Genomic DNA, 27,743 nt, shown 5'->3' on the forward strand with positions numbered 1-27,743 from the left:
GCAGCTCCCTCTCCGCCGCCAGGGGCCTCCCGGAAGCGGAGCTCCTCGAGCGCGGGGCGGGGCAAGGGGCGGGGCGCAGCGGTACCTGGGCCGCCAGGGAGCCGGGGGTGGGCTCTTCGGGGACAGCCGGCGGCCCCCACAGATCCGCACCGCCAGCCGCCGGGGAGCTCGGGGCTCCGGGCGTAGAGGCTGCGCTGTCACATGGGCGGTGGCGACGGGGCCGCATTTAAGCGGCCGGGGGACGGCGCCCGCCTCCAGCGCGTCCTCGGGCTTGGCTCCCGCCGGGCGCCCCACTCTCTGCCCGCCGGGGGCCCGGCGCCGCGCCGCACCGCGCCGCCCCCGCCGGGCCATGCGAGCGCGGGCCCCGCCGCGATGAGCTCCCACATCGCCAAAAGCGAGTCCAAGACGTCGCTGCTGAAGGCGGCGGCAGCGAGCGGGGGCAGCCGGGCTCCCCGCCACGGCCCTGCCAGGGAGCCACTGCTGCCCAGCCGCCGGCTGCCCGGCCCTTGCCCAGGCACGCCGATACCGTCAGGGGACCCCAGTTCGCGGAGGCCCCTGTGCCGGCCAGCGCCGCGAGAGGAGGGCGCTCGGGGCAGCCGGCGCGGGCTCCCCCAGGCGCACTGCAGGCCCCGGGAGGCGCCGCCGGCCGCGGCATCCCGACCTTCGCCGCCGTCGCCGCTGCCGCCGGCCCGCGGGCGGGATGGGGAGGAACGGGGTCTGTCCCCGGCTCTCGGCCTCCGAGGCTCGCTGCGAGCCCCGGGTCGCGGGGACTCAGCTCCAGCTGCCGCGTCCGAGGCAGACCCGTTCCTCCACCAGCTGCGCCCCATGCTCAGCTCCGCCTTCGGCCAGGTAAGGGCTGCGCCTCCCGCCCACTCCCTGGAGAAGCGCTCGGGACCCTGCCGCAGCTGCGCTCACAGCCCTCCTCCCGCTTCCCAAGGCCCCCCAGGGTCACGCTCCTCTAGTCCTCCCGTAGCCGAGAGCACTGGCCTGCGCGCCTCCTCCCCCGTGCCTGATTCAGCACCCTGTGCGCTGTCCACGCTCCGGGCCTCTTCTGGACGAGACACCAACGCCTAGCCTCCCTCCACCTGCCGGAATGGGCCGGTCTGGAAGGGAGCAACCTCCACAAACTGCCTGGAAATTTGCAGAGGTCAAGGGGAGCTCCGAGCAGGGGGCTCCAAACCTTCTCCTCTGGCCTCTGGCCAGGACAGCCAGTGAGCGACCCAAGAGAGCAAATGGGTTTGGAATCTGGGGGTCAAGAGTGGGGAGCTCGAGATACACAGCCTTGCCTGGGCATGAGGGACCCTAGCCATTGCCTGTGGTGGTCCGAAAGACCTGGGAAAGTTAGGAGAGCTAAAAATGTGAGAAAAGAGAAGTGTCTGGGTAGGCATGGACAGAGCTGTGGTCCAAACTGGAACTTTGGGGTGTTTTAAAGAGGTTGAGGCTCTACAGATTCCATTAGGATGGCAGTGGGCAGTTGTCGAGTTGGGGGATGTGGAATAACACCCAGAGACCCCTAGCCTGAGTTGTGTGCATTCTAGGGTCAGAAAAGTCATTAAGGGGTCACCAGTGGCTCATTTTGTTTCCTTTCTTTCAAGAGTCCCAGGCAGCTGGGCATCTGCCCTTTAAAAATAACCCCGTGGCCATATTCCAGGTCTACAGTTTGGGGGTGTGCTGCTGGGAAGAGAGGCTCTGCAGAAAGGAACCTGTGAACTCCTGAGCAAAGCCAGGATTTCCTCTAGTTTTGAGCCCATAATTAAGTCAAACTCGTTTGGCACAGCATGGAGACAGTTCTGCAGCAGCCAGGGAGAGGGGTAATGCAGAGGTCTGATCAGAGTGTTTGCATGGTGTGCGGAAGGCGGGGAGGCTGTGCGTTTCTGTGCTAGGAGGTAGTGTAAAGAAGCCCTTTCAAGCTCCTGGCTTGCCGTGCTGGATCAGAACTCCAAGGAGGCCGTGTGTGTTCAGCTTCAGAGCTGCACATTCCTTTTCAAAATACTACTCCACAGTGGCTGAGGCCCGTGGAGGTCTGACATGAAGGCAGCTGCACGTAAACTCTGGTTGCACGGGGCTGCCACGGCGGTGTGATAGGGCAGCCGAGTGGCTTTGTTCCTGCCAGGAGCCCTTGTTAGCTGGAAACAGTTCTCTAGAGTAGAGATTTGGACGCAGAGCCGTGAGAGTTAGTGCAGCGATGTGTTGAGAGAGTTCCCTGCAGTGGCTTATAGGTGAGTGAGGGGGTGTCAGGTGTTAGAGCAGGAGTGGTCTGGGTTGCAAAAGGGATACCGTGTTATTGGGTCAGTGACAACTGCTCATCCATTTATCAAGTATTTTTGGATCGCCTCCTTCGCCTAGGCATTTGCTGGGCACTACGGAGACGGAAGTGAACCGGACAGCTGGGGTTCTGGCTGTTTTGGAGCTTATAGTCTAGCAGTTTGGAAGGGTAGGCCATTGGTCCAGAATCACACACATTCTGGTTACTTAGTTTGCTGGTGATTGGACTGTGTTCCGGAAAAAGAGCCTTTTCTTTACAGTCATGCAGAATTTGCCTGCATGGGCCTCTTGTGAGCTCTGATCATTTCAGCTCACGTGCTTTTCTTCCTCCTTCTACTTTCTCAGTCACAAAATGCAGGCTGTTTGTTCTCCAGCCCAACGTTCTGAAATGCCACCAGGGTCACCTGAGTCAGGAAGAGCTGGAAGGTCCCATCAAATATTTACTACCTCCCTCTGGAAGCTCTTTTCTCTAGGGCTGCAGACTTTCTCTTTAAAGCACAGCACAGCTCATTTGGGCTTCCTGCTGATGGCTCCAAGGCATCTATTCAAACAACAGTGACAACAATAAAACCCAGCCTGGGACTTTTGTGGCAGAGTCTCCAGTCTCCTGCAAGAATGAATCTTTCCATCCCTTCATTTGCATTGAGATTTCTGTCCTTGGAGACAGGGTCAGAACCAAGAGAAGGGAAATGAGGTTCCGAATATAGAAACTTTCAGATAGGATCTGCTTCAGGCAAAATATAGCCCTGGGGAAGTATATTTTTTGCATCTCCCAAGTTCCATTTTTTTTTTTAACCTTTGGTGAATCGCTTAACCTCAGTAAGCCTGTATTTTTTTATTTGCAAAATAGGGATAATCGTAGTATCTCAGTGGGTTTGGGGGGGAGTCATGTACAGAACGTGGCTCAGGGTGTGGCCCAGAGCAAGGAACTATGGACATTAGTTATTATTACTGTTGTAGTTATTGTTGATTACCTACCAAGGGCTGTGTCAGAACGTCTTTCCATTTGTAATAGAATCAGGCAGGACCAGCGGCCAAGGTGACATGAAGGTACCATGATAGACTCCTTCATTAGGGGGAACAGGAATTAGGATTCTTCCAGTGACCTCACAGAGCATCCTTACTGCCTGCAGGGAGATGGCATGGTTTTGAGGTTAAGGCAAGGAATGGTGGCTTGGGAGATAGTAGAGCTGCAGGTTCCAGGCCCAGCAATGTCCCTTCCTATTGCTGTGACCTTGGGCCTGTTATTTTCTCTCTCTGGTCTGGGTTTCTTCATCTGGAAATGAGATTGACAAAAAGCTACCTTGCAGAGCTCTTATGAGGGTTACGCAAGATTAAGGATGTCAAATGGCCTGGCTGAGAGTGGGTGCTGGAAAAGGGTGCAGGCATCATTAATGTTATTATTATTATTAATAGGGTAATTGTCAGAATGAGGGCCTGCATAAGGTAGTGTGAAAACTCTGAGCCAAGTGAAGAAGGCTATTAAAGGAAGGAGCTGGGAGTTCCCATTGTGGCTCAGTGGTTAACGAACTGACTAGCATCCATGAGGACTCGGGTTCAATCCCTGGCCTCACTCAGTGGATTAAGGATCTGGCACTGCCATGAGCTGTGGTGTAGGTTGCAGATGCGGCTCAGATCTGACATTGCTGTGCCTGTGGCATAAGCTGGTGGTTACAGCTCCAATTGGACTTCTAGCCTGGGAACCTCCATATACTGCAGGTGAGGCCCTAAAAAGAAAAAAAAGGGAATTCCCGTCCTGGCTCAGAGGTTAATGAATCCAACTAGGAACTATGAGGTTTCAGGTTCGATCCCTGGCCTCACTCACTGGGTTAAAGGATCTGGCATTGCCGTGAGCTATGGTGTAGGTTGCAGATACAGCTTGAATCTGGTGTTGCTGTGCCTGTGGCATAAGCCAGTGGCTACAGCTCTGATTGGACTCAGCCTGGGAACCTCCATTTGCTGCAGGTGAGGCCCTAAAAAGACCAAAAAAAAAAAAAAAAAAAAAAAGAAGGAGCTGAATGACAAGAACAGTCTTTCTGGGAGTTCTCATTATGGCTCAGCATGTTAAGAGCTCAACATGGTGTCCACGAAGATGCGGGTTTGATCCCTGGCCTTGCTCGGTGAGTTAAGAATCTTATGTTGCCACAAGCTGCAGTATAGGTAGCAGATGTGGCTTGGATCTAGTGTTGCTGTGGCTGTGGTGTAGGCTGGCAACTGCAGCTCTGATTCAACCCCTAGCATGGGAACTTCCTTATGCCTTGGATACAATCCTAAAAAGCAAAAAAGCAAAAACAAAAAAACAGTCTTTTTGTTCCTTACCCTAAGTTTGGGAAACAACACCTTTTGTAGAGCAGACAAATATGAATAAAAACCCATAACTTTATCCACCCTTCCCATTTCTCTAACTATAGAGACAGCTCTTCTGATCCAAGTAGGCTAGCCCAGTTCCCAAACTGCTTTGCATGTAATAGGATTGAGGTACATGATATGCGAATGAATGAATGGATGATACTTCCAGCCTCTGGACTTCAGAGATTTCTTAGTTCCTAGAGTTAAGAAGAGAGAGAGAGAGAGACAGACAGACACCATGATGTTTGGGTCCTAATGGATTAAAGTGCACTAGGCCGGTGTGCTGAGGATGAGGGCTTTGGTGATATTAGTCACCCCTGCCAGGTCATAATCGTTCCCTACTGCTCTCTGAGAGGGTCGGGGCCTGGGGGAGGGGAAGAGGAGGTCAGTTTGTGGTCTGCATCAATCATAGATGATAGGAGTGACTTGGTGTCAGTTGGTAGGTTTTGCAGAAACCTGTCTAGAGCCCAGTAAACAATGGAAAAAGTAACTTTTCATAATCTTATCTTCATAGCAACCTGTGAAAGTTAACATCATCTCCCTGCATTTTAGAGATGAGGAAAGAGGCTCAAGAGAGGGGAAGTGGCTTGTCCAAGGGTCACAGAGTAAGTAAAGGGCAGGATGGCAATGTGGTGTGTCTCTCTCCAAGCAAACTGCCAGTGCCACACCGTGCGGGCCAGTGGAAAGTCACAGAGGCATGTTTCCAGATTGGTCAGAAGCATCCACAAAGCACCTGTCAGGTTGTGACCTAGCTTTCCCTGAATGCCTTCACACCAGGCTGCCATCCACATTCAAATGCTTGGACTGATCAGGGCCCAAAGCCAGCCTCCCCCTAATCAGGAATAATCAGCAATGGGTTTATCCTTCTCATCCCTCTGATCCTATTATTCCATTCCAGAATGCTGAGTGTGGCTTTGGGAGGCCCGGGGCTGCTGCTGCCACGGTGCATAGGGATGAGGAGGTGGGGCTGTGCCCGGGTACTTTACTGCTTAGGGAAGCCCCCACCATTCACCCCTTGGTAAAATTTTTCAGAAGGTCAAGCCGTCTGCCTCCTCAAGATACGTAGTTACTCCCGTCACCCAGAACCACCACCACCCAATTTAAAACAGCTCAAGCAGGAGTTCTCATCGTGGCTCAGTGGTTAACAAATCCAACTAGGAACCATGAAGTTGAGGGTTCGATCCCTGGCCTCGCTCAGTAGGTTAAGGAGCCATCATTGCTATGAGCTGTGCTGTAGGTCGCAGACGTGGCTTGGATCTGGCATTGTTGTGGCTGTGGTGTAGGCTGTCAGCAACAACTCCAATTAGACCCCTAGCCTGGGAACCTCCGTATGCCGTGGGTGCAGCCCTAGAAAAGATTAAAAAAAAAAAAAGATAAAATAGCTTAAGCAAGCCCTGGGTTTGAATTCTGAATCCCTTGCTGCCATTAAGCCTCAAGCACCCTCTCAAGCACCCTCTCCACTAAAGGAGGATGGGATTTTTTTCAAAGTACATGACTTTTCCATAGGGACCTGGTTTTGCTGTCTCCTGCCTCCAGTTTCCAAGGACAGAAGCGTATCCCAAGGTCAGCAAACACGTGCTGTGCTTGGGGCTGGCCTGCAGGGGGCAGGAGTCACCAAGTCTGACCCTAGTGGGTGCCCTGCTATGTGAATGGAGGCCCCACCCAGCTCTTTAAGACAAATGCCTGGCAGGGGAAGGGGCATTGGCTACGTGCCTGGCATCATGGCAATCCCTTTGTATGCATTATCTCGATAGCTCCTCACAAGAGTCCTATGAGGGAAGGGCTATTAGAGTACCCATTTTATAAATAAAGAAACTAAGGCTCGGAGTTCTCTTGTGGTACAGCAGGTTAAGGACCCAGTGTCATCACTGCTGTGACTTGGGTCACTGCTGAGGCATGGCTTCGATCCCTGGCCCTGGAACTACTGCATGCCATGGGCGTGGCCAAAGAAAGAAAGAAAGAAACTGAGGCTCAGAAAGCTAAAGTCGGAGTTCTTGTCGTGGCTCAGTGGTTAACGAATCCGACTAGGAACCATGAGATTGCGGGTTTAATCCCTGGCCTGGATTCAGTGGATTAAGAATCCATCATTGCTATGAGCTGTGGTGTAGGTCGCAGACGCGGCTCAGATCCTGCGTTGCTGTGGCTGTGGTGTAGGCCGGCAGCTACAGCTCCGATTCGACCCCTAGCCTGGGAACCTCCATATGCCACGGGAGCGGCCCTGGAAAAGGCAAAAAGAAAAAAAAAAAAAAAAAAGAGAAAGCTAAAGTCCTCAAGTTTACATAGTTGGTAGGCAGCAGGGCAAGATTTGAACCGAAGTCTGTCTGACTCTGCATGCCAAGCTCTTCACCTCTATATCAGTGGTTCTCCACACTGGCTGCAGGTTAGAATTACCTGGAGTATAAACAACACTCACGTCTGGGGCTCACCTATACCTATTCCTTCAGCATCTTTGGGGAAGGACCCCAAAGATTCTAGTCTGCAGCTAGCACTGAGAACCCCTGTTTTACACTGTGCTGCCTTTTCATGTTCCCACCCACTTAGTTCATATGAATTGGCTTTGTACCTGGAGTCTAAGTTCTCTCCCCTCCAGGGTCCATGAGGAGCCCTCACTTTTCCAAGGAGTCTGCAGATGGTTGGTGTTCTAGATTTTGCCTACCAGTCATTCCTGCCCCGCACCCCTCCCAAATGAGTCAGATCCCTCTGTCTCACATTCTCGAGGTTTTGTGTTTCCCCTTCAGAGGATTACCTGAACCATAATTAAGTATGCTGGTAGCTCTTTGATATCTCCTGCCAACCTGCTAGAATGTAAGCTTCCTAAAAGCAGGGACCATGTTTAACTTGTACCCACAATTTCCCTGGCACATGGGACAAATGATACTTCCTTCTTTTTTTTTTTTTATTATTTTCCCACTGTACAGCAAGGGGGTCAGGTCATCCTTAGATGTATACATTGCGATACTTCCTTCTTTCATCATAATAATTCCTTATGGAGTAGCTGTTATGTGCCATGCACGTTCCCCACAGACACCTTATAACCACGCTGGGGAACTGAGCTCTGGCATGTGAGAACTCAGAAGCTAGGGGGGCCAGGACTCAACCCAAGGCTTCCAGATCCTTCTCATTTATCAGAGTCCATGGCTCTTCCTATGATCCTGCCTTGATGCTGTTTCCGAGGAGCAGGTCGTTGAAGAAGGCTTTTCTGTTGGCTCTTCCCATACCAGATCCCCGGCAGCGGCAGTGTCTTCACCTGCTTTCCTGTCCTTTGGGTGTCGCCCGTCCCCTCCAGGCTTCTCCTTCTGTACTCAGGGGGTTGCCCCACCTCCATCTTCCCCTCCAGAGATTTGGCCAAAACCAGATTGTTGCACAGCTTCCCTGATTAAACCATTCCATTGTCATCAGCAGCACGATTGTCAAGGGACCTCCTTCCCCAGGTCCTGGGAGCAAGCCTATGGCACCTTCTGGCCAGCATCCCCACCCATCTTCCCTAATAAGAGCTCTGACCAGCTGCCCAGAGCTGGACCCAAAAATCTCTGCGAGAGGAGCCTCTCTGGACTGAAACTCATGGTGCATGTAAACGTTTCCTGAGAAGAGCTCAGCTTCCCAGCCTATCTCTGGTGCCCCCTGCTGGGAAAAGTTGCAGGGAAACAGGGACATTTCCTCTCCTGGGTCATCTGGCTCCGGCCGTGAGTCTAGAAGGTGACATCTGAGGCTGGTGATGACTTCACAACAAAGCTGGAACCTGGAGGAATGAGGACCCGCCAGTTACCCAAAAAGTTTCATTCTGGGACCTTGAAAACCGCTTTGCAAGGGGCGGCCTCTTGGCTCTGCGCCTCAAGGAAGCCCATGAAAAATCCTCTCTCAGGAGGATCAGGTGGGGGATTAGGAGAAGGTTCATAGTACCCCCCACCCCCCAACCCCCGCTCTTGCCTGCTGTGCCAGCACTGCCTCCATCAGGACCCCCTTGGGTCAGAGAGACTGTACCGGCCAAGGGAGCGGAAGGAGCTGCCATTGGCTCAGCTGTGCTTCCAGCCCTGGAGCCTCATCCCAATCAGTGAGGAGGCAAGTGTGAAAAATGGAGCGTGATGGGGAGTCGTCACAAGATCTTCTAGGGCCTCAACTGGAGCTGCCTGCTCTCAATCCAGCTGCGATTGCCAGCGGGCGACTAAGATGCGTGTTTGTCCTCAGGTGCCCGAGTGTGTGTGTGTGTGTGTGTGTGTGTGTGTGTACGTACGCATAAGGTTGGGAGCTGGGAGGCAACCTGGCTTTGGGGGCCCAAACTAGCCTGCTTCCCCTTCTGGGTCTGCTGGCCTAATTCCCAGCTGCAGCTGCCGTTTCTGGGCTCCCCTCCCTGAGGCAATCTCCCCGCAGATTTGACAGCGGGAGAGGAGGGGCCGAGGGAAGGGGAATGAACCGGGAAGGGGACTCAGCTCTAATCTGATGTAGATGATCCGGCAGCCTTCTCCAGCTTAGCTGCCCTCTGCCATCAGCTCTCTGGGCGATGATTTTCTCTGTGCCTGCACTCTCCCCTCCTGCCTTCATCTCCTTAAGAAAGTGTCCAGAAAGTTAAACCCACACACACAAACACACACACACACAATCCACCAAAAAAAAAAAAAAAAAAAATCAGGGAGCAGGAGCAGGCAGACGAGTAAGAGAGCACGCGCACAAGCGAGAGGGCTCAGCGCGGTCTTGGAGGAAGAGCGGCGCAGGCAGAGGGAGGCTGGGGTTCGCGGTGACCAGGACTAAGGTCTCTTAGCCCTCAGGAGCCTCCTTCATGGACCCGGGGATCCTGAGAGGGGCTGCCTCAGCTTAGGATGGGCAACTGTGTGAAGTCTCCACTGAGAAATCTCTCAAGGAAGGTATGTTTCTGGAGTTCCCAAGACCTGGGGCGGGGTGGGGGGGCGTGGGCATCTGAAGCTTGCAACCCTTTCCGTGGGTTCTGTCTAGAGCCGCTTCCCTGTTCCTACCTCCAGATTCCCTCCCATCACCGTTTTCTCTGTCCTAGACTCTGAGGTGAAGTTGGAACTTAGAACTGCATGGGGTGGGTGGGGGCTGGGTTTGGGAATTTGCACAAGCTTTAGGAACGAAACTGTGTAGTTCCTGGGCTGTCAAATGAAAAGCACGGATACTTAAGATGTGAGTGGACCGACCCTCTAAGAGCTGGCAGGATCAGAGAGGGTTGAGCTGGGCTTGACCCTGCTGCTGCTAAGATTCCTTCTTAGCAGGGTGGGGGGGGGCTCACTGAGGGTCTCTGACCTTCTCTGGTGGGCTCTGAGCTTTTAGAATTGTGGGTTTTGAGGTAGATCCCAATGCTACTGACAGGAAGCAAGCTGGATGTCCCCTTCTACCCTTCATAAATCTTAGGTCAGAGATTCTCGACTAGGATCAGATTGGTTTGGGGCCCCAGGGTTGTTTCCATTGAGAAATAGAACATATGGCAAAGCTGTCTGTAAGTTGCTTTCTGTAATGGAAGTATTGCTTATACACCAGGATAATATCCTTCTGCAAGAATCCCTTTTAGAAAGCAAATATTCACCTCCAAAGCATCTTTCCTGCAAGCCTAGGTTTACATCTGTAGGGTCTTGCTTTAAATGGGCTATGCCTATGTTTCTAGCCCTCTGTCGTCAGGGCATAGAGGAAACTCATAGATACAACTTAAAGGAGGAAGGAATCTTAGGGAGCTTTTCCTCCATTCTTTTACTTTCCAAACAAAGAAATTGATTGTCACTCAGGTTAAGTGACTTACCCAAGGTCTCAAGTATCTCCTCTACCCCCAACCCCATCCTATCTCCTCTGTTAGATGGCCCCCCAATTAGGACATTTCAGGCTTTTCTGCTCATCGTCTTCCTCATTTAGCTAAGCTGCTCACATCAAATTCCTTTTAATCTTCGCTGTTCCTTGGATCCTTCCGAGGGTTGACTGTTTCTTCTGTGCACCCACCCCATATCATCTGTCATCTTAAGGGAGAGTCTTTTGCATCAGAATTGGCCTCCACACTGTTGCAGAGAAGCAGAAGCAGATCTGAAATAGCCTAGAGGACCACAGGGCAGAAGTCCTTTCCCTTGGTTCTGTCCAGAGCTTAAAGAGGTGAGTTTAAGAACAGGAATTGTCCTTCGGTCTCACCCAACCCGTCTGCCCTTACACAGCAGAGCACCTAGGAGTCAGACTCTTGAGGTATCCTCTTTCTACCCTTGTGAACTTGGATAAGTTCTTTGATTCCTCTGGGTCTCAGTTCCCTCGTCCATCAAGTAGAAATACTACTGTCTACTTCCTAAGGTGATTGTGATGGCTAAAGAAGGTTCTGTGAACAGTGCCTGGAATAGAGCGCTCAATAAAATGTTAGCTAGTATCATGATCATCACTATCATAATTTTTCCACCCTGGCTCTTCTGAGAAGGGGGAATGGATGAAAAAAAAAAAGGAAATAGGTTTGGGGTCCATGGACTAAGGCAAAGGATCCTAAAACGTGTTGCATTCAATCTCATGTTTTTGATGATAGTAATCATTGCTTTTTCCTGAATATCGACAATACATCCAACATCTGTTATTGCTTTTGCTCTTTTCCACCAAGTAGTTCTCTTGGCTATTTTATAGAGGAAGGAGCTGGACTCAGAGATAAGAGCGTTCCTAAGATCCCACAGTTGACTGGAAGCAAAGCTGAGATGTAAAGCCCGGTCTGTGTGAATCTGAAACTGGTATTTTGTTCTTATTTTTGCCTCCGTGAGAGGCTGCCTCTCTCTTTTTCCTGCCGGCAGAGATGTTATTCATAGATTCCTGAATCTGACCTTATGGGTCATCTTAGTCCCTTTTCCCACTCACTGGGGCAGTGCCCTCTCCCACCTCACCATGTACTTCCTCACTCAACTTCTCCTTGAATACCTTCAATGAGAGGGAGCACCCTCTTGGCCAGCTGGTGTTGTCAGAAAGCTGTTAGATCATGAGGCTTGCTGGCCCCTCCTGTTGCCCTGCCACACTCAGGAGATATCCCTTCAGTACCAGGAAACATTGTGAGCCCATGAGCTTCTGCCCACTTGGCTTCCTACGTGGTGTCCGGAAATTGGTGACGGAAAGAGGTGGCCTCCTCCAGGCTCTGAGCAGGGCAGGACCAGGCTGTCAGGTCCCATCATTGGCCAGGGAAGAACGGCAGCCTCCCAGGGCAACTTGGTGCCAGGCAGGGTTAAGATCAAGAGAGGCAATGGAAATTTCCCAGCCATCACTCGTTCCTCCTTCGTGGGAGCAAAATTTTCTCTGTCCTTCTCACTTCAAATATTCTCCCACTTCCTCTGCAGCCAGAAGTAAATGCCTTCTGGCACCCAGCATCTCTTAAGTTGCTGCATCATCATCATCATCATTATCATCATCATCATCACCATGGTAACTCTCAGCTCTTACCATGCTCTAGGTACTATGCAATAGCTCATTTACCTCTCACAGAAACCTTGAGCAGCCCTGATTATCCCCATTGTACAGAGAAGGAAACCAGAGCCCAGAGAGGTGACGTGACCTGCCTAAGGTCATATAGCCAGCAAGCAGCAGAGCCAGAAATTGTCGCCTGTTTGAGTCGAAAGCCAGTTATACGCAAGTTCCTCTCGGAGTTCTGGACCACCTGCTGCCTCCTCCTCCTGGGTGTGCGCATCCGAGCCAAATGAATGAGAGAAACAAAAAGGCTGATTCTTTATAAACATCTCCTGAGATTGTTTCCTGGGCTGAAGCCACTTTTGACTCCTGGGCTCCCTCTGAGCCACCTTCCCAGATGGGAAGGTCTCTCTGGTTCTGCCTTTGCTCTTGCCAGGTCCTCGAAGCTTGCATCAGCGTGGCTGAGACTCTGAACCTCTTTTGGTCATCAAACCAGAATGGACCCCTGGTCGTGTCTGCCACCCCTCAGGTTCTAAGATTACTAAGCGTGACCCCTATTGCACTCACCAAACTTGGGCTGGACTGAGTTGCTGTTTGCCCTTTGAGGAATCAGAATATTGCTCCTGGAAGTTCCCTGGTGGTCTAGTGGTTAGGATTTGGTGCTTGCACCGCTGTGGGCCAGGTTCGATCCCTAGTCTGGGGACTGACATTCCACATCAAATTGCTGCATGCTGCAGCCAAAACCCACCCCTCCACAAAACAAAACAAAAAAAAAATTTGTTTCTTCCTCTCGAGGCCTCGAAGTAGCTTAGGAAGTTGGAAGGAAGTCTTAGGAAGTGGGGGAGAAGGAGCATGAGAGGATAAGGTGAGGCGGGGAAGACAGGATACCCCTTAGGTCCCAGGAACTTCTCCTGGGTGCAAAGGACGAACCCAGCAGGAAGAAGGTTGCAGCAGAATGACAGGTAGGGGATGCAGCTCTGGGGTTCTTGGTCAAAGACAGCCCTCTAAGTTTCCACCGCTTTCTCTTTCTTGCAAAGTTTCGGCTCCAAATCCCCATGCTGAGAGGGGGCATCCAAGCTCAGAGCTGACTAACCTGGAGTCCAGGGGGATGCTAGGCATCCTGGCAGGGGAGGAGCCTGTGGTAGAATAGAATGTTGTGTCTGGACGCTGCTCTTGTCCTAAGGGGACTGTCTGTGGGCAGTGCTGACTTTTTATAGCTGCATGGGAACCATTAGGGAGCAGGATGGGCTGGCCGAGGCCTGGGAGCATGGCTATATTCGGTAAGCAGAGAGGGGCCCTGCCTCAGCCTCTAGAGGTCCTGCAGGCTGGGCCGGGCAGGGAGCCAGGGAAGGCGGGAGGGACGAGGAGAATCGCTGGGGGTCAATAGTATCTGGTTGAGAAGCCACACACTGAGTGGAATCTGAGCCACAGATATGCTTTGTTTAGCCTACCCAGTGCTTTACATCGAAAAGTCTGGCAATACTGAGCTGGAGTTACGTAGGTAATGCTGTCCCTTTGGAGGGGACACACAGCATCCATTTTGCCCCAGGCTCTACCTCTCACACCTGCCTACTTCTTTTCTGTTCTATGGCACCTGTGTCTGCAACCTCCGGTCTCGCAGACTACCTGAGGCTGCTCTCCGTAGCCAGCTCTGATGGTCCTCACCACCTTCCAGTGGGTCAGAAGTCAGTTGTGCAGCTAAGCCCTGGGGAATGCACTGGGACATTGGGAACATCTTGGGAAGAACATTATTCCCTGAATGAGCAGAAGCCTCCCTCTGCCTGCTTCTCTCTCTGAGCTTCTGCGTGCAAATGAGTGTGTATTTCCGTGCCCATGTCTGGTGTGTGTGTGTGTTTGTGTGTGTGTGCCCGCACGTGTGCCACAGCAGGTATCACAGCCAGCTCTCCCTCGAGCATCTGTTTCGGTCAAGGACTGGGGACTCTATATGTTGGACCAGTTTGACACCTGCTTCTGAACATCCTGAAGGCTCTCCGCTGTTGGCCTCTCAAAGGTCTTCTCTTGAGCAGGACCCCTTCTAGGACCAGGAGCCAGGCTGGAGCCAGGAGGACCTAGTAGCACAAAGAGGTGACACCCTGCCTCTCTTTTGTATGTGCTTGGTGCTGGCTGAAGATGCGCCAGGAGGAGACCAGCTACACGGTGGTGCAGACAAGTGAGGAGGGGCTGGCGGCCAGCGGTGAACTCCCGGGACCACTCCTGATGCTGGCCCAGAACTGCGCTGTCATGCACAACCTGCTGGGCCCCGCTTGCATTTTCCTGCGTAAGGGCTTCGCGGAGAACAGGCAGCCTGTACGTAAGTTGGCCCCTGAGAAGCTGCGCTCGACTTGGCTTCCCAGGGCATGAGAAGGTGCTGGAAAGAAGAGGGGCCTCTGCATATAGTGGTGGGTCCCCCAACAGTCACACATCAAACCCTCACTTCGTAAATCTGACCCCCAAATTTGCCCACCTGTGGCTGCAAAGCACTGGTGAGGCCACATGCACCAGCAAGAAGTAATAATACCAGCAAGTATTGTTTGAGGTTTTTTGTTTTTTGTATCTTGAGCACTTATTATGCCCTAGACACTGTGCTGAGTGCTTTGGTGTGTTGCCTGCCTCAAGCCTCAGAGCAACTCCACTGTTATCATCCCCATTTTACAGATGAGGAAACTGAGTTGGAGCGTTAACACGCTCAAGGCGACAGCTAGTGGGCGAGAAAGGTAGGATGCAGGCTGGAGAAATCCGTCTCAAGGGCTTCCTGTGTTTTGAACCACAGTACTGAATACATGGCACCAACCAGGATAACTTTCTATGATGATGGAAATATTCTCCAATCTGCAATGCCCTCTAGAGTAGCCACTAGCCTCATGAGGCTACTGAGCCCTTGAAATGTGGCTGGTGCTGTTGAGGAAGTGAATTGTTACTTTGCTTTTATTCCTAAATTGGAATAAATAAGTAAATAAATTAATTGATAGTCACATGTGGCCACTGCATTGGATGGCCTCCTACTGGTTGTCACAGAGAGGAGAGTATCAGTGATGATGTGACAGATTAAAACACTGGGGTATTCCCTTTGTGGCTCAGTGGAAACAAACCTGACTAGTATCCATGAGGATGCAGGTTCGATCACTGACCTTGCTCAGTAGGTTAAGGATCCAGCATTGCCATGAGCTGTGGTGTATGTCTCAGATTTGCCTTGTATCCTACATGGCTGTGGCTGTGGCTGTGGTGTAGGTCGGCAGCTACAGTTCTGAGTCAAGCCCTAGCCTGGGAACTTCCATATGCTGCGGGTGCAGCCCTAAAAAGCAAACAAACAAACAAATAAAACACCCAGAAAGAAAGAAACATTGGTAGGTTCTGTTTATTGAATGCCATCTGCTAAACACTTTATACATCTTGCCTCATGGGTGTTCCCAGAGGCCCTGTAAGGTGGGTACTGGTATTAACCCATTTTATAGATGTGAAGACTGTGGCTCACATGGTTGAAATGACCTGCCCAAGGTCCTACATCTAGGAAGCAGCAGATCTGGGCTTTGGCCTTGAGTCCATGTGACTCTAGAGGCCAAGTTCTCCTCAGCTGCACAAGCGAGGAGTGAGGCGTGTGGTGGGCTCCACTCCCACCTGACCCCTTGAATTGGTGCTCATGGTTTCCCTGCCACATGGGCGAGTGTCCCCAGCTCTAGTGCACAGGCCACCAGGACCAGCTCCAGCCACATACACCCTGCCAAAGGGTTCTAAGCTTTTCTGCTTCCTGGCTCCAGGTTTACAAGAAGCATGGAGGGGGCTGCAGAGCTGGGTCCTGGAGATGTGAGAAGCTGTGGGAGGCCTGTGGGACAGGAGAGGGCTTGTCACTTGTCCCACTGAGCATACTCTGCATGTATGTATACAGTTTCACTTACTGGGGGTGTGCGGCATTGTAAAAAGCATCCTTTCGTCACCCAAGATTCCAGTCTCCCTAGGAACAGCTAGTGGGTGGTAGAAGTGGAATTAGGTATTAGAGGGAGTGACAGCCCTTCCCTGTGCACTGTGACAGGCTTTTTAAGTGAAAATCCTTCCATCATCTCACAGAGACACACACAGCTTCAGGTGACCCCTACCCTGAGCTTGAAAGGCCACCAGCAGGATCTGGGAGCCTGCAGCCCACTTGTCCCAAGCGCACGTATACTCTGGACACTGTCCGGCCATGTATGGCCACTTCTGAGAGCCAGATCCTTCCTGTGCAGCTGATTGTCCCACAAGATGTTCTCAGCAGCCCTTTTTGGAAGATTCTCAGGTTTCCCGGAGCTGGAGTCCCTTGCCTTGGGGCCAGTTTGGAGCCAGTGGGCACCAGCCTCTCACCTGCCCTGGCTCTATTGGCTAGAACAGCACATGCACACAGCTGAGATGCCTCACACTGGCAGTGGCACACCTCAGTGTCTGTGTTGGTGACAGACACCTGTCAGGCACACCCTGTCCTGTGCTCTCCCTGCCCAAAGGCAGAGCGCTGTGACATATGGGGAGGATGAGCCCCATGGACCAGCTTTGGAGCCTGCTAAGCATGTCCAGCTGGGCACCGCATCCATTTCATGCCAGTCTGTCTCCCTCCTGGGCAGGCTTGGCGACTGGCACCTCAGCAGTGGAGCCTGCCCTCGGCTCTCCCTCTGGATCTGCTCTTTGGAGACTTCTCTGCCATCTGTTTGGCTGCCTCACCTCGGGGGGCCTTCCTTGACTCCCCAAGGAGAGCTGGGCACTGCTCGAGGCTGGAGATGTGTGCTTGGACCCTGGCGGCCGCCAGAAGTACTGGCGGCCGCCAGGGTCCTATGCTGTGTTCCATGACAGGGTGAGGTATAGGATAGGGTCCAACTGGAGAAGGTGGGGCAGTGCCCAGGAAGCAGGGCACAGCCCTAATCCTGCCTCCTCCTCCTCCTTCTCTTCCTCCTCCTCCCTTTCGGGTGCCTCTCTAGTCCCTGCTTTCTTTAGCCCCCAGCCCCTGCTTCTCCCATTGCCTTGCAGGCCCCTTCTCCCCTGCTCTTCCTGGTCTCATTGGGTGGAGCATTCTTCTCTCTGTTGTGATGACCCCCCCCATTAACGCTGTTTTATTTACAGGTGTTGGATTCCAGACTAGCTCTGTTCCCTGACACATTCTTGTGTCTGGAATAAGGAGCTGGGGGCGCAGAGGTTCTGTGCCCAGGCTGGATGGGGCTCCTGGCTCCCTGCACATGTCCCACGTCTGTGAGACATGCGGAGTTGCACCTTTTCCCTCCAGGACGTGGTCTGGGCACGCCTCGGCTGCTGCCCACCACCTCCCACCAGGCACCTGCTGCCACTCGGCCAGCCCCCAGCTGGGCATCATAAGACTTGAGCTCCTCACAGCTGCTAACAGAACATGTTCTTTTGTTTCAGGACAGATCGCTGCGACCAGAGGAGATTGAAGGTAAGACCCATGTCCTCAGGGGAGAGGGTTGCTCAGCCATCCAGGAAGATGAGGGGAGGGAAGAGAGGCAGAGACATCTCGGCCTCTGGAGAATGGGGCCTGGTACAGAGCTGGGCATCCTCTGCTCAGCCAGGTGCTGGAGGAAGGCATGGTTCTGGGCAGCTCCAGGGTCTGACTGCCCAAATCAGTGGGGGCTGCCATAGCCCCAGCAGGGCCAGAGGTCCCGCCCCAGCCCGTCCAGCTTGCTTCTCTTCCCCAGAGCTCCGGGAGGCCTTCAAGGAATTTGACAAGGACAAGGATGGCTACATCAACTGCCGGGACCTGGGCAACTGCATGCGCACTATGGGCTACATGCCCACTGAGATGGAGCTCATTGAGCTGTCCCAGCAGATCAACATGAACCGTGAGTCCTTCCCTGGCACTCCCCGCCTCCCTCCACCTGTCCTTGTCCATGCTGTCTTCTGCCTGGGTTCCAGTCCTGGGCCCACCTCTTCCTAGCTCTGCGACCTGGGGAAAATCACTTACCTTCTCTGTGCCTTATTTTCCTCACCTGTGAAATGAGGGGTGGGATGGGGGAGTAGAGCACAGGAAGTCAATTAGGGGGAATATTTAGTCACTTTTTTTTCTTGGTGTATTTATTCATTTATTTATTTTTTTGGTAACAGCTTTATTCATATACCATACAATTTACTCACTTGAACCATACATGCCAGTCAGTGGCTTTTAGTGTATTCAGAGTTGCGCAACTATCTCCACAATCAATTTTAGAAAATTTTCATTTCCTCCCAAAGAAACTCTGTATCACTTTGCCATCACCCCCAAGCCCCTCCCTAGCCCTAGGTAGCCAGTAATCCACTTTTTGTCTATAGAGATTTGCCTCTTTAGGGAATTTCTTTCTTTTTTAAATTGAAGTGTAGTTGACTTACAATATTATATTAGTTTCAGGTGTACAATATAGTGATTATTTTTTTTGAGGGGGCACTGCGTCCACGGCATATGGAAGTTCCCAGGCTAGGGGTCAAATCAGAACTACAACTGCCAGCATACACCACAGCCATAGCAACTCCGGGTCTGAGCCATGTCTGCGACCTACACCACAGCTCACAGCAATGCCAGATCCTTAACACTGAATGAGGCCAGGGATCAAACCTGCATCCTCATGGATACTAGTTGTATTCATTTTCGCTGGGCCACAACAGGAACTCCCCCAAATTTTTATAGATTATATTCTATAGTTATTGTGGGAGTTCCCACTGTGATGCAATGGATTAAGAATCTGACTGCAGTGGCTCAGGTTGCAGCAGAGGCATGGGTTTGAGCCCCAGCCCAGTGCAATGAGTTAAAGGATCCAACTGTGGCTTGGACTCAATCCCTGGCCCAGGAAATTCCATGTGCCATGGGAGTGGCCATAAAATAAAATGAAATAAAGTTATTGTAAAATATTAGAGTTCCTTGATGGTCTAGTGGTTAAGGATCCAATATTGTCACTGCTCTGGCACAAGTTCCATCCCTGGCCTGGGAACTTCTGCATGCCATGGGCATAGCCAAAAAATAAATAAAGTTATTGTAAAATATTGGCTACATTCTCTATGCTGTACAATATATCCTTGTAGGAGTTCCCATCGTGGCTCAGTGGTTAACGAATCTGACTAGGAACCCATGAGGTTGCGGGTTCGATCCCTGGCCTTGCTCAGTGGGTTGAGGATCCAGCATTGCCATGAGCTGTGGTGTAGGTCGAAGATGCGGCTCAGATTCCGAGTTGCTGTGGCTCTGGCATAGGCCGGTGGCTACAGCTCCGATTCGACCCCTAGCCTGGGAACCTCCATATGCCACGGGAGTGGCCCAAGAAATGGCAAAAAGACCAAAAAAAAAAAAAAAGTCCTGTTATGATCATTATACAACTACAGATATGATAAGTTCATTTGAGTAATAAAAAAAATGAAAAAAAAAAGTCCTTGTAGCCTTTTTTTTTTTTTTTTTTTTTTTTATTTTCCCACTGTACAGCAAGGGGGTCAGGTTATCCTTAGATGTATACATTGCAGTTACAGTTTTTTCCCCCACCCTTTCTTCTGTTGCGACATGAGTATCTAGACATAGTTCTCAATGCTATTAAGCAGGATCTCCTTGTAAATCTATTCTAGGTTGTGTCTGATAAGGCTTTTTTATTTTATACATAGTTACTACCTCTTAATCCCCTGCCCCATCTTTCCCCACCCCCACCCCTCTCCCCACTGGTGACCACTAGTTTGTTTTCTGTATCTGTGAGTCTGTTTCTCTTTAGGAGACATACCTAAAACGGGCCCAATATTTGGCACACAGCAAGAGGTGAACAGAGATGCTATTTTTATTATCTTTGTCTCCATTTGGGTTCTCCCAGAAGCAGACCTGGAGACAAGGGTTTGAGTGTGAGTAGTTTATTCGGTAGGGGAAGCACAGCGTCGGCAGGGAGTAGGGAAGCGAGAGGTCAAAGGAGCCATGGAGGGAACGACAACCACGTGGGTGACAGAGTCTAGTTCTGCTAGGGGCTCAGGGAGCTGGTGTAGCAGGCCCACCTCAGAGTTCCCATAACCCTCACCTTGCAGGCTGGGTATTTATCCCCCAAATTCAGTTGCTGGCTGAAAGTGCTGTGAGCAGGCCCTAGGGGCAGCTCCATTGAGAGCCAGTTGGAAGGTGAGTTCTATTTGCATAAGGGGAAGGCAAGGTGCGTGAGGGGCCCAGAACTTCTGTTTCTCTCTGCCTTTCTGCATATGTCTCTCTCCTTCTCTGAAATTCTTTGCCCGTCTCTGTGACCTAATGTTTCTTTCTCCCATCCATGTCTGTCCCTGTCCACTTCCTAATTTGTTCCCTTCGTCAGCCCCTGGTCATTCTCTGATAAACCCCACCCCCATCTATGGTCATCTCTCTGGCCTCATTTGGCCTTTGCTTATACACTGGCGCTGGGCAGGTCAAGGAGGGGATGGCAGTTCCCCCAGTTGCCTAGTTGGAAATGGGCAATGGTCAGATGGATGACCCAGCCCTTTTCTCTGTCCCCAGTGGGTGGCCATGTAGATTTTGATGACTTTGTGGAGCTAATGGGACCTAAACTCCTGGCGGAGACGGCAGATATGATTGGAGTAAAAGAGCTGCGAGATGCTTTCCGAGAGGTGAGTGACGGGCAGTGGAGAGGCAGGGGGCAGGGAGTTCACTTGAATTCCAACCCAGGATGGCTATCTGAATAGAAACCTGAGTTCTGGATCCCAGACTAGGGGAAGGAGCTGGGACAGAGAAGGGCTCTGGGGAAGGGGGGCAGTGATGCTGGAGAAGGGGCTCAACCTTGGGATCTGCTTCTGACAGGGTCCATGTTCTAGCTACCTCTCCCCCCCTCCTCCCTTCTCTAGTTTGACACCAATGGTGATGGGGAGATAAGCACCAGTGAGTTACGAGAGGCCATGAGGAAGCTCCTGGGTCATCAGGTGGGACACCGAGACATAGAGGAAATCATCCGAGACGTGGACCTCAATGGGGATGGACGAGTGGACTTTGAAGGTAGGTGGGTCTTGAGAGTGGAAGAGAAACCAAGGCAGGAGTGGGCATCCATAGGGCCCTCCACGTGTGTATCCATCAGGCAACCATCAACCCCCTCCAATCTTCCATCCCCCTACCCTTCCGTCCTACCACCCCCCCAATCTACCTTCCACCCTTCCACCACCCATCCATCCATTCATCCATCCCTCCATCTTTCCATACGTTCGTCCACCTATCTCTTTATCTTTCCAGGTACCCATTTATCTACTCATTTGTCTCTAAACAATTATGCATGGAACTACTTACCTATGGCCTTATCTGTCCATCTATGCATCTATTCATTCTTCTATACATTCACCCATGTATTCATCCAGGCATCCATCTACCCAGGTACCTCTCTCCAGCTATCCATGCATCCTTACCTCTCAACGTTCATTCATACATTTATATATCTCTACCCATCCGCCTATATTTCTACCCACACTTCCATTGATTTGTCCATCTGCCTGCACAGTCATTTTCCCATATGTATCCATCTACTTATCCATCCATCCATCCATCCATCCATCTCTGTATCCATCTGCCCCCATCCATCTCTGTTCATTTATCTGTCTACTTACTTCTGCATCCATCCATGTAGGTATTTTCTGAACACCACAATCCTCAACCTGACCCTCAGGCCCCCTAAGATCTGTCCAGAGCTCACCTCTTTGGCCACAGGTCTTGCCACTTCTTCACTCACATGCCACCTTAGAGCCATATTGAAATACTTGTGGCCTATGAACTCCCCAAACTCTCATTTGAATACACTGTTCTTTTTGTCAGGATACCTTTTATTCTGTTTGTTGCTTGGGCTAAATTCTATGCGTCCTTCAAGACCTAGCAGTGGGGTCACTTCTTCCACTATTGCTTCTCTCGTTCTCCAGATTGAACTTCTTCTTTTCTGGGCTTTCACGGCAACTCAGGCTCACCCTCCTTCACACTGGCCCCTAAATGCTAGTTATATCTCTGCTTGACTCTGAACTTTTAGAGAAGAAGTACCCCATTTTTTTTTATCTCTGTCATTCTCGCAGAGGTCAGTGCCTGATATGTGAAAAATGCTCAGTGAAAGTGTTTGAAAAATAATCAGTAATAATCATAGTGATCATCTCTCACTGTAGGCTTATTATATACCCGTCACTGTACTAAGTAGCTTTGCATATATTACCTCACTTAATTTTCATGATGATTTAGGGATCACACGGTTATTACCTCATGTTATAGAGGATGAAACTGAGGCTCAGAGAAGTAATATAACTTGCTAACTAATAAGAGGCAGAGCTGGGTCATAAACCCAGACTTGGAATCTCAACCGCTACCTAAGTTACACTGTGTATAACACTGTCTGAGGCACCATGGGATACGGGGGGAAAAACATAGCGAAATCTCAACCCTGCACCCCAGGAACTTGCATTCTGAGCAGAAAGGCAAGATAAAAGTGCGCTAGACTATGAATATGCTCAGAACACAAAGGCTGGGAGGGCCTTTTCTGGGGAGTCGCTGGTCTCCAAGTTTGAGGAGTGTGGTGATGGAGAGAAGACTTTGCTGCCACCAGATCTGAACATTTCAGGTTGTCCAGGTAGTGACTCCTACAGACAGTAGTTCTTTCCTGAAGGCCCAGGATCCCCCATTCATTCTACCAGCATGTATTGTACACCTACTGTATGCAGAGACCTGAGCCCTTCCTTGAGCAGCCCAAGACCAGCAGGAAACAGTATACTCCAGGAGTTCCCATTGTGGCTCAGTGGTTAGTGAATCTGACTAGCATCCCTGAGGACGCAGGTTCGATCCCTGGCCTCACTCAGTGGGTTAAGGATCCTGCATTGATGTGGCTGTGGTGTAGGCCGGCAGCTACAGCTCCGATTCGACCCCTAGCCTGGGAACCTTCATATGCCATGGGCGCAGCCCTAAAAAGCAAAAAAAACCAACCAACCAAACAAAAAAAAAACCCAAAAAAACAATGTAGTCCAGGCTGTTTGAGGGGAAGTAGCTTGGGCCATGGGGGTACCTTTGCTAAGCTAGGGGGGATTATGGAAGGCTTCCTGGAGGAGTCTATAAGTAAAGCCCTAAGAGATGAGTAGGAACCACTAGGGGAAAAAGAAGGAAGGGGTATTTATCCAAAGGAATTGAAAACCTACATCCACATGAAAACCCGCAAACAGATGTTTACAGAAGTTTTACTCATAATTACCAAAAGTTGGAAGCAACCAGGACGTCCTTCAGTAAGTGAATGCATAAATAAACCTATGGGCCCCCAGACAATGGAACGGGATTCAGTGTTAAAAAGAAGTGAGCTGTCAAGTGATGACAAGACATGGAAGAAACTTGAATGCATGTTAGTAAGCAAAAGAGGCCAATTTGAAAAGGCTACGCACTGTGTGATTCCAACCATATGACATCTGGAAAAGGCAAAACTATGAAGACCATGGAGAGATCAGTGGTTACCAGGCGTTGCTCAGGGAGCAAGGGATGAATAGGCAGAGCACAGCGGGTTTTGAGGGCAGTAAAACTATTCTGTGTGATACTATAACAGGGATCCATGTCATTATACATTTGTCTAAACCCATAGAATGTGCAACACCAGGGATGAACCCTAATGTCGCTATGGACACGGGGTGATAATGACGTGTCAACGTAGGTTCCATAACAAATGTCCTACTCTGCTGGCAGATGTTGATGGTTTGCGTGTCTATGGAGGCAGGGGGTACATGGGAAATCTGTGCTTTCTGCTCAATTTTCCTGTGAACTCAAACTGCCCTAAAAAAATAAAGTCCAGTTAAAAGAAAAGAGAAGGGAGAGAGGACAAGTTGCAGAAAAGCTGTGAGGTGAGAGGGAGGGGGAGATGCTGACGAGCTCTGTGGAGTCAGAGCTTAGAGGCTGGGGATGCGCAGTGACGGGTGAGGCTGGAGAGGTCAGCCGGGGCCAGAACAGAGAGGCCTTGGGGTCATGTCAGGATCCTGCACCTTATCCAGTGGGGACCGTGGGAGGCTGAAGAGGTCAGATAGGCAGATTAGAAAGTTCCTGCTAGGAGTTCCCATTGTGGTTCAGCAGGTTAAGAACCTGACTAGTATCCATGAGGATGTGGGTTCCATCCCTGGCCTTGCTCAGTGGGTTAAGGATCCGTCATTGCCATGAGCTGTGGTGTAGGCCAGCAACGATAGCTCCGATTCAACCCCTAGCCTGGGAACTTCCATATGCCTCGCGTGCAACCCTAAAAATACAAACAAAAACAAAAACAAAAACAAAAACAAGCTCCTGTGTAGAAGGTGGATTGCAAGAGGCTGAATGGACCTGGGGGATCAGCAGAGGTTGAGCTAGTGGCAATAGTTGGGGGGGTAGCCACCCATCTGAGGGGTGTTGGAGATACCATCCTGCATCCTGAGCTGGCCCGTGACTTCTGCCTTCTCCCCACTCCCTCCTGTGACCCTCCCCCCACCAGAGTTTGTCCGGATGATGTCCCGCTGAGGCCACCAGGGCCCCTCCAGGACTGCCAAGCGCCACAGGTGGGAGAAGAGGAGCCTGAGCTCGCCTCACCTGCCGCAGCCGCAGAGAGTCCAGAAGATACTGGCGGATGGGGCCTGCCTGCACCCCAGGGAGGTGCCTACCCCGGACCCCCACCCCTCTGCACTGTGAAAGACTCACGACTCCTGCAACTGGAAAGGGGTGGGGGCGCCGGCTGACGAGGAGGCCACCGTGCCAAGCCGGCAGAGGTCAGGCCAGGTGCCGCGTGCCAGGGACCCAGTCGCCGCTGGCCAGGTGGGCCTGGAGCCGCCAGCGGGCCCCACACAGCATGCCTGCCCCGGGGGCAAAGCCTCTCGCTGCCCTCCTCCGTTCTGCGCCCATCCCAGCTCGCCTCAGCCCTGTTATCTCAGAACCAATAAAAGTATTTCCAGGAGAAAGGCCGCTGTAGAGGTCTTTGCTTCTCCAACCTGGGTAGATGACGCACACATTTCCTGAGTACCAGCTGCATGCCCAGAACTGGCTGAACCTCCCTGCATTCAGCTTTCCTGCATTCGCATCAGGTGCCCAGGCTCCTTCACGCTCTTCTCAGAAGCCAGAAGACAGTGCTTTCAGCTGAAAGGGAGATCAGGGCATATAGCAATGTAGCTGGGTATGCAGCTGCCTGAACAAAGTCAGGTTCTATAAGGAAAGGAGACTAGATATTGGTTGGTGAGCATCTAGAAGGCTCTGCCTCGCTTCTTGCCTCCCTGGACCTTTCCCACTGGTCCGGGAGACCGACCAAAATAATCACACCCATGTGTGATTACAAATAGTGATCCTACATTTAAGGAAAAATGCTGGGACCTTGGATGGGATAGAACAAGGAGGTCTGGATTACTCTGGGGAGTCAGAAGATACTTTCTTGAGGAAGCAACAACTCAGTTTGTGCCCAAGGAAATCCCAGTGTGTGTGTGAAGGCAGATGTAGAATCAGCTGTTGGCCTCTCCACTGAGTGAAAAGTAGGATAGGATAGTAGCCCTGGATCTACTTGCTGTGTTACTTTGGGCCAGTCACGTCCCCTGTCTGAACCTCAGTTTCTTCGTTTGTAACGATAGAATGATAAAGGATGATGAAGTCCACAGTAAAGTGATCAGGGCATTGCACTGAGGGCCCCTCCAGGGGGACTGTGAAAGTGGGCAATGTGCCATTATTAAACAGGGTCCACAGTGATCACTGTAATTTCTTTCTTTTTTTTTTTTTTAGAACCGCACCTGTGGCATATCGAAGTTCCCAGACCAGGGATGGAATTGGAGCTGCCGCTGGTGGCCTATGCCACAGCCACAGCAACACCAGATCCAAGCCGCATCTGCTCTCTACACCGAAGCTTGCTATGCCTCAGCTTGCAGCAATGGTGGATCCTTAACCCACTGAGCAAGGCCAGGGATCGAACGTGCATCCTCATGGATACTAGTCGGGTTCTTAGGCCACTGAGCCACAGTGGGAACTCTGTAATCATTTCCCATACGTGAAGGGTTGAAGCAGCCCAAAGGAGAAGTTTATGGGTAGGAGTTGCCAGGAATCCAGGACAGGCTTGTGGCATGATGGTTCAGGTGTGTGGAATGGAGCCCTGTACTCCGAGCCAGTGGTCCTCAGACTTGAGCTTGTCCCTCAGAATCACCTGGAGGATTTGTGAAGCTCCAGATCTGGGCCCCATCCCCAGTGATTCGGATTCGGCGTTTGGGCTCCAAGAATTTGCATCTCTAACCAGCTCCCAGCGATGTTGATGCTGCCAGGACTGCAATTGGAATAACGCTGCTGTAAATCCCAGACACGTGGGAGGCCGGTGTGCTTCTGGGTAGCTGAGGGAGGCAGTGGGCTACAGGCTGGAAGCCGGAGGCAGGTGGCAAATGGCCTGCTCATATGCTGCTGCAGAGAGAGGATCCGTGTCCTCGGTCTGGCAGGTAAGGACTGTGGGCCTCTGGCCAGAGGCCGGGGTAATCCTCTTGTCCCCGAGGCCAGAAGGGTTGGGAGCTCTACACTCACTTGAATAATCCAATTCTGAGATTAAACCCTTGGCTCCATGCCCTGGTGGGCAGGCCTTCAGCCCTGCTTGCTCCTATTTAGCTCTGCCCAGAGCCCCCAATCTACACTGTTTCAGAAATCCCTTGGAGGACCAGAGGAGCTCCTCCTTTGGAAAACAAAGCAGTATTCCACTTGCTCGGTGTCCTGGGCTGGAAGGGGAAGCAGAGATGACGCTGGCCAGAGAAGCAAGACCCCATCCCACCGCAGACCTTGGAGGTTAGAGAGGCTCAGGTGGGATGTCTGAGGGGCTGCCTTTTGTGTGAGCCAGGCCCACAGCAACAGAAAACTTGGTGCCTATAAAAGGCTCACCAGAAGTTCCCTGGTGTCTAGTGGTTAGGACTTGGTGCGTTCACCTCTGCAGCCGGGGGTTCAATCCCTGGTCTGGGAACTGAGATCCCACGTCAAGCAGCTGCACGCCACAGCCAAAAAACAAAACAAACCCTGAACGTTGGCGACAGATAGGTCCAGAGGATGGAACAAATCACAGGGTGGCCACAGGGCAGCTGAGGGCAGCCAGCATCCCTATAGCAATGTGATTAAAAGCCTGGCTCTGATCAAAAGAGAAACGTGGACACTCTGTGACTGTTAATAGAAGAACACACCCTTAGAGGTTTTGCCCAATGAGAAGAACCTGTGTCTGACCATACTGCTAGCAGGCAATTGGCAGGAAATGCAGAGGACAGAAAAACATGTTGAGATGACCCGTGAGTCCATCTGCAAAATCCAGACTCGGGAAGCCTTACAGATCAAAGGGCTCAAGTTCTTCAACAGATAAATTACAAGAAAAAGAACGATGGAGAGAGGATTTGTAGATTAAAAGAGACAAGAACAGTATCAGGTTTTTAAACAATGAGCCTGAATAAATGACAGCGTCTATTCAAGTGGGGGAAAAAACCCATAATCAAGGGAATGATTCCTATAAAAGTCTGAATAGAGAAGTTCCCATCGTGGCTCAGCGGAAACGAATCCAACTAGGAACCATGAGGTTGCAGGTTCGATCCCTGGCCTCGCTCAGAGGGTTAAGGATCCGGCATTGTCCTGAGCTGTGGTGTGGGCCGGCGGCTGTAGCTCTGATTCAACCCCTAGCCTGGGAACCTCCACATATGGTGGTAGCGGCCCTAAAAGGACAAAAGACAACATAAAATAAAAAAATAAAAAATAAAGTCTGAATAGAAGTTGCTTTTTTTCTATTTCTTTTTCTTTTTCTGGTCGCACTTGCGGCATGTGCAAGTTCCCAGCTAGTGGTCACATTGGAGCTACAGCTGCTGGCCTATGCTGTGGCTGTGGCATAGGCCATTCG

The 27,743-nt window shown here is 51.3% G+C and overlaps 1 protein-coding gene across 3 annotated transcripts; it reads left to right on the forward strand.

The window, feature by feature from the left end:
• CABP1 (calcium binding protein 1) lies at positions 146-24,819 on the forward strand. Of its 3 annotated transcripts, XM_001928684.6 has the most exons (7): positions 8,350-9,473; positions 14,101-14,277; positions 17,347-17,377; positions 17,637-17,780; positions 20,411-20,520; positions 20,755-20,902; positions 24,360-24,814. In XM_001928684.6, exons 1-7 carry the CDS (start codon positions 9,429-9,431, stop codon positions 24,383-24,385), a joined length of 681 nt encoding a protein of 226 aa, XP_001928719.1. In that variant the 5' UTR covers positions 8,350-9,428; the 3' UTR covers positions 24,386-24,814. The 3 variants fall into 3 exon arrangements, with proteins under 3 accessions (XP_020928178.1, XP_001928719.1, XP_020928179.1); XM_021072519.1 differs by lacking the exons at positions 8,350-9,473; positions 14,101-14,277 and adding an exon at positions 146-849 and having other exon boundaries at positions 24,360-24,819; XM_021072520.1 differs by lacking the exon at positions 14,101-14,277 and having other exon boundaries at positions 24,360-24,819.

The sequence above is a fragment of the Sus scrofa genome, chromosome 14 (assembly GCF_000003025.6).
Source record: "Sus scrofa isolate TJ Tabasco breed Duroc chromosome 14, Sscrofa11.1, whole genome shotgun sequence".
Taxonomy (NCBI): domain Eukaryota; kingdom Metazoa; phylum Chordata; class Mammalia; order Artiodactyla; family Suidae; genus Sus; species Sus scrofa.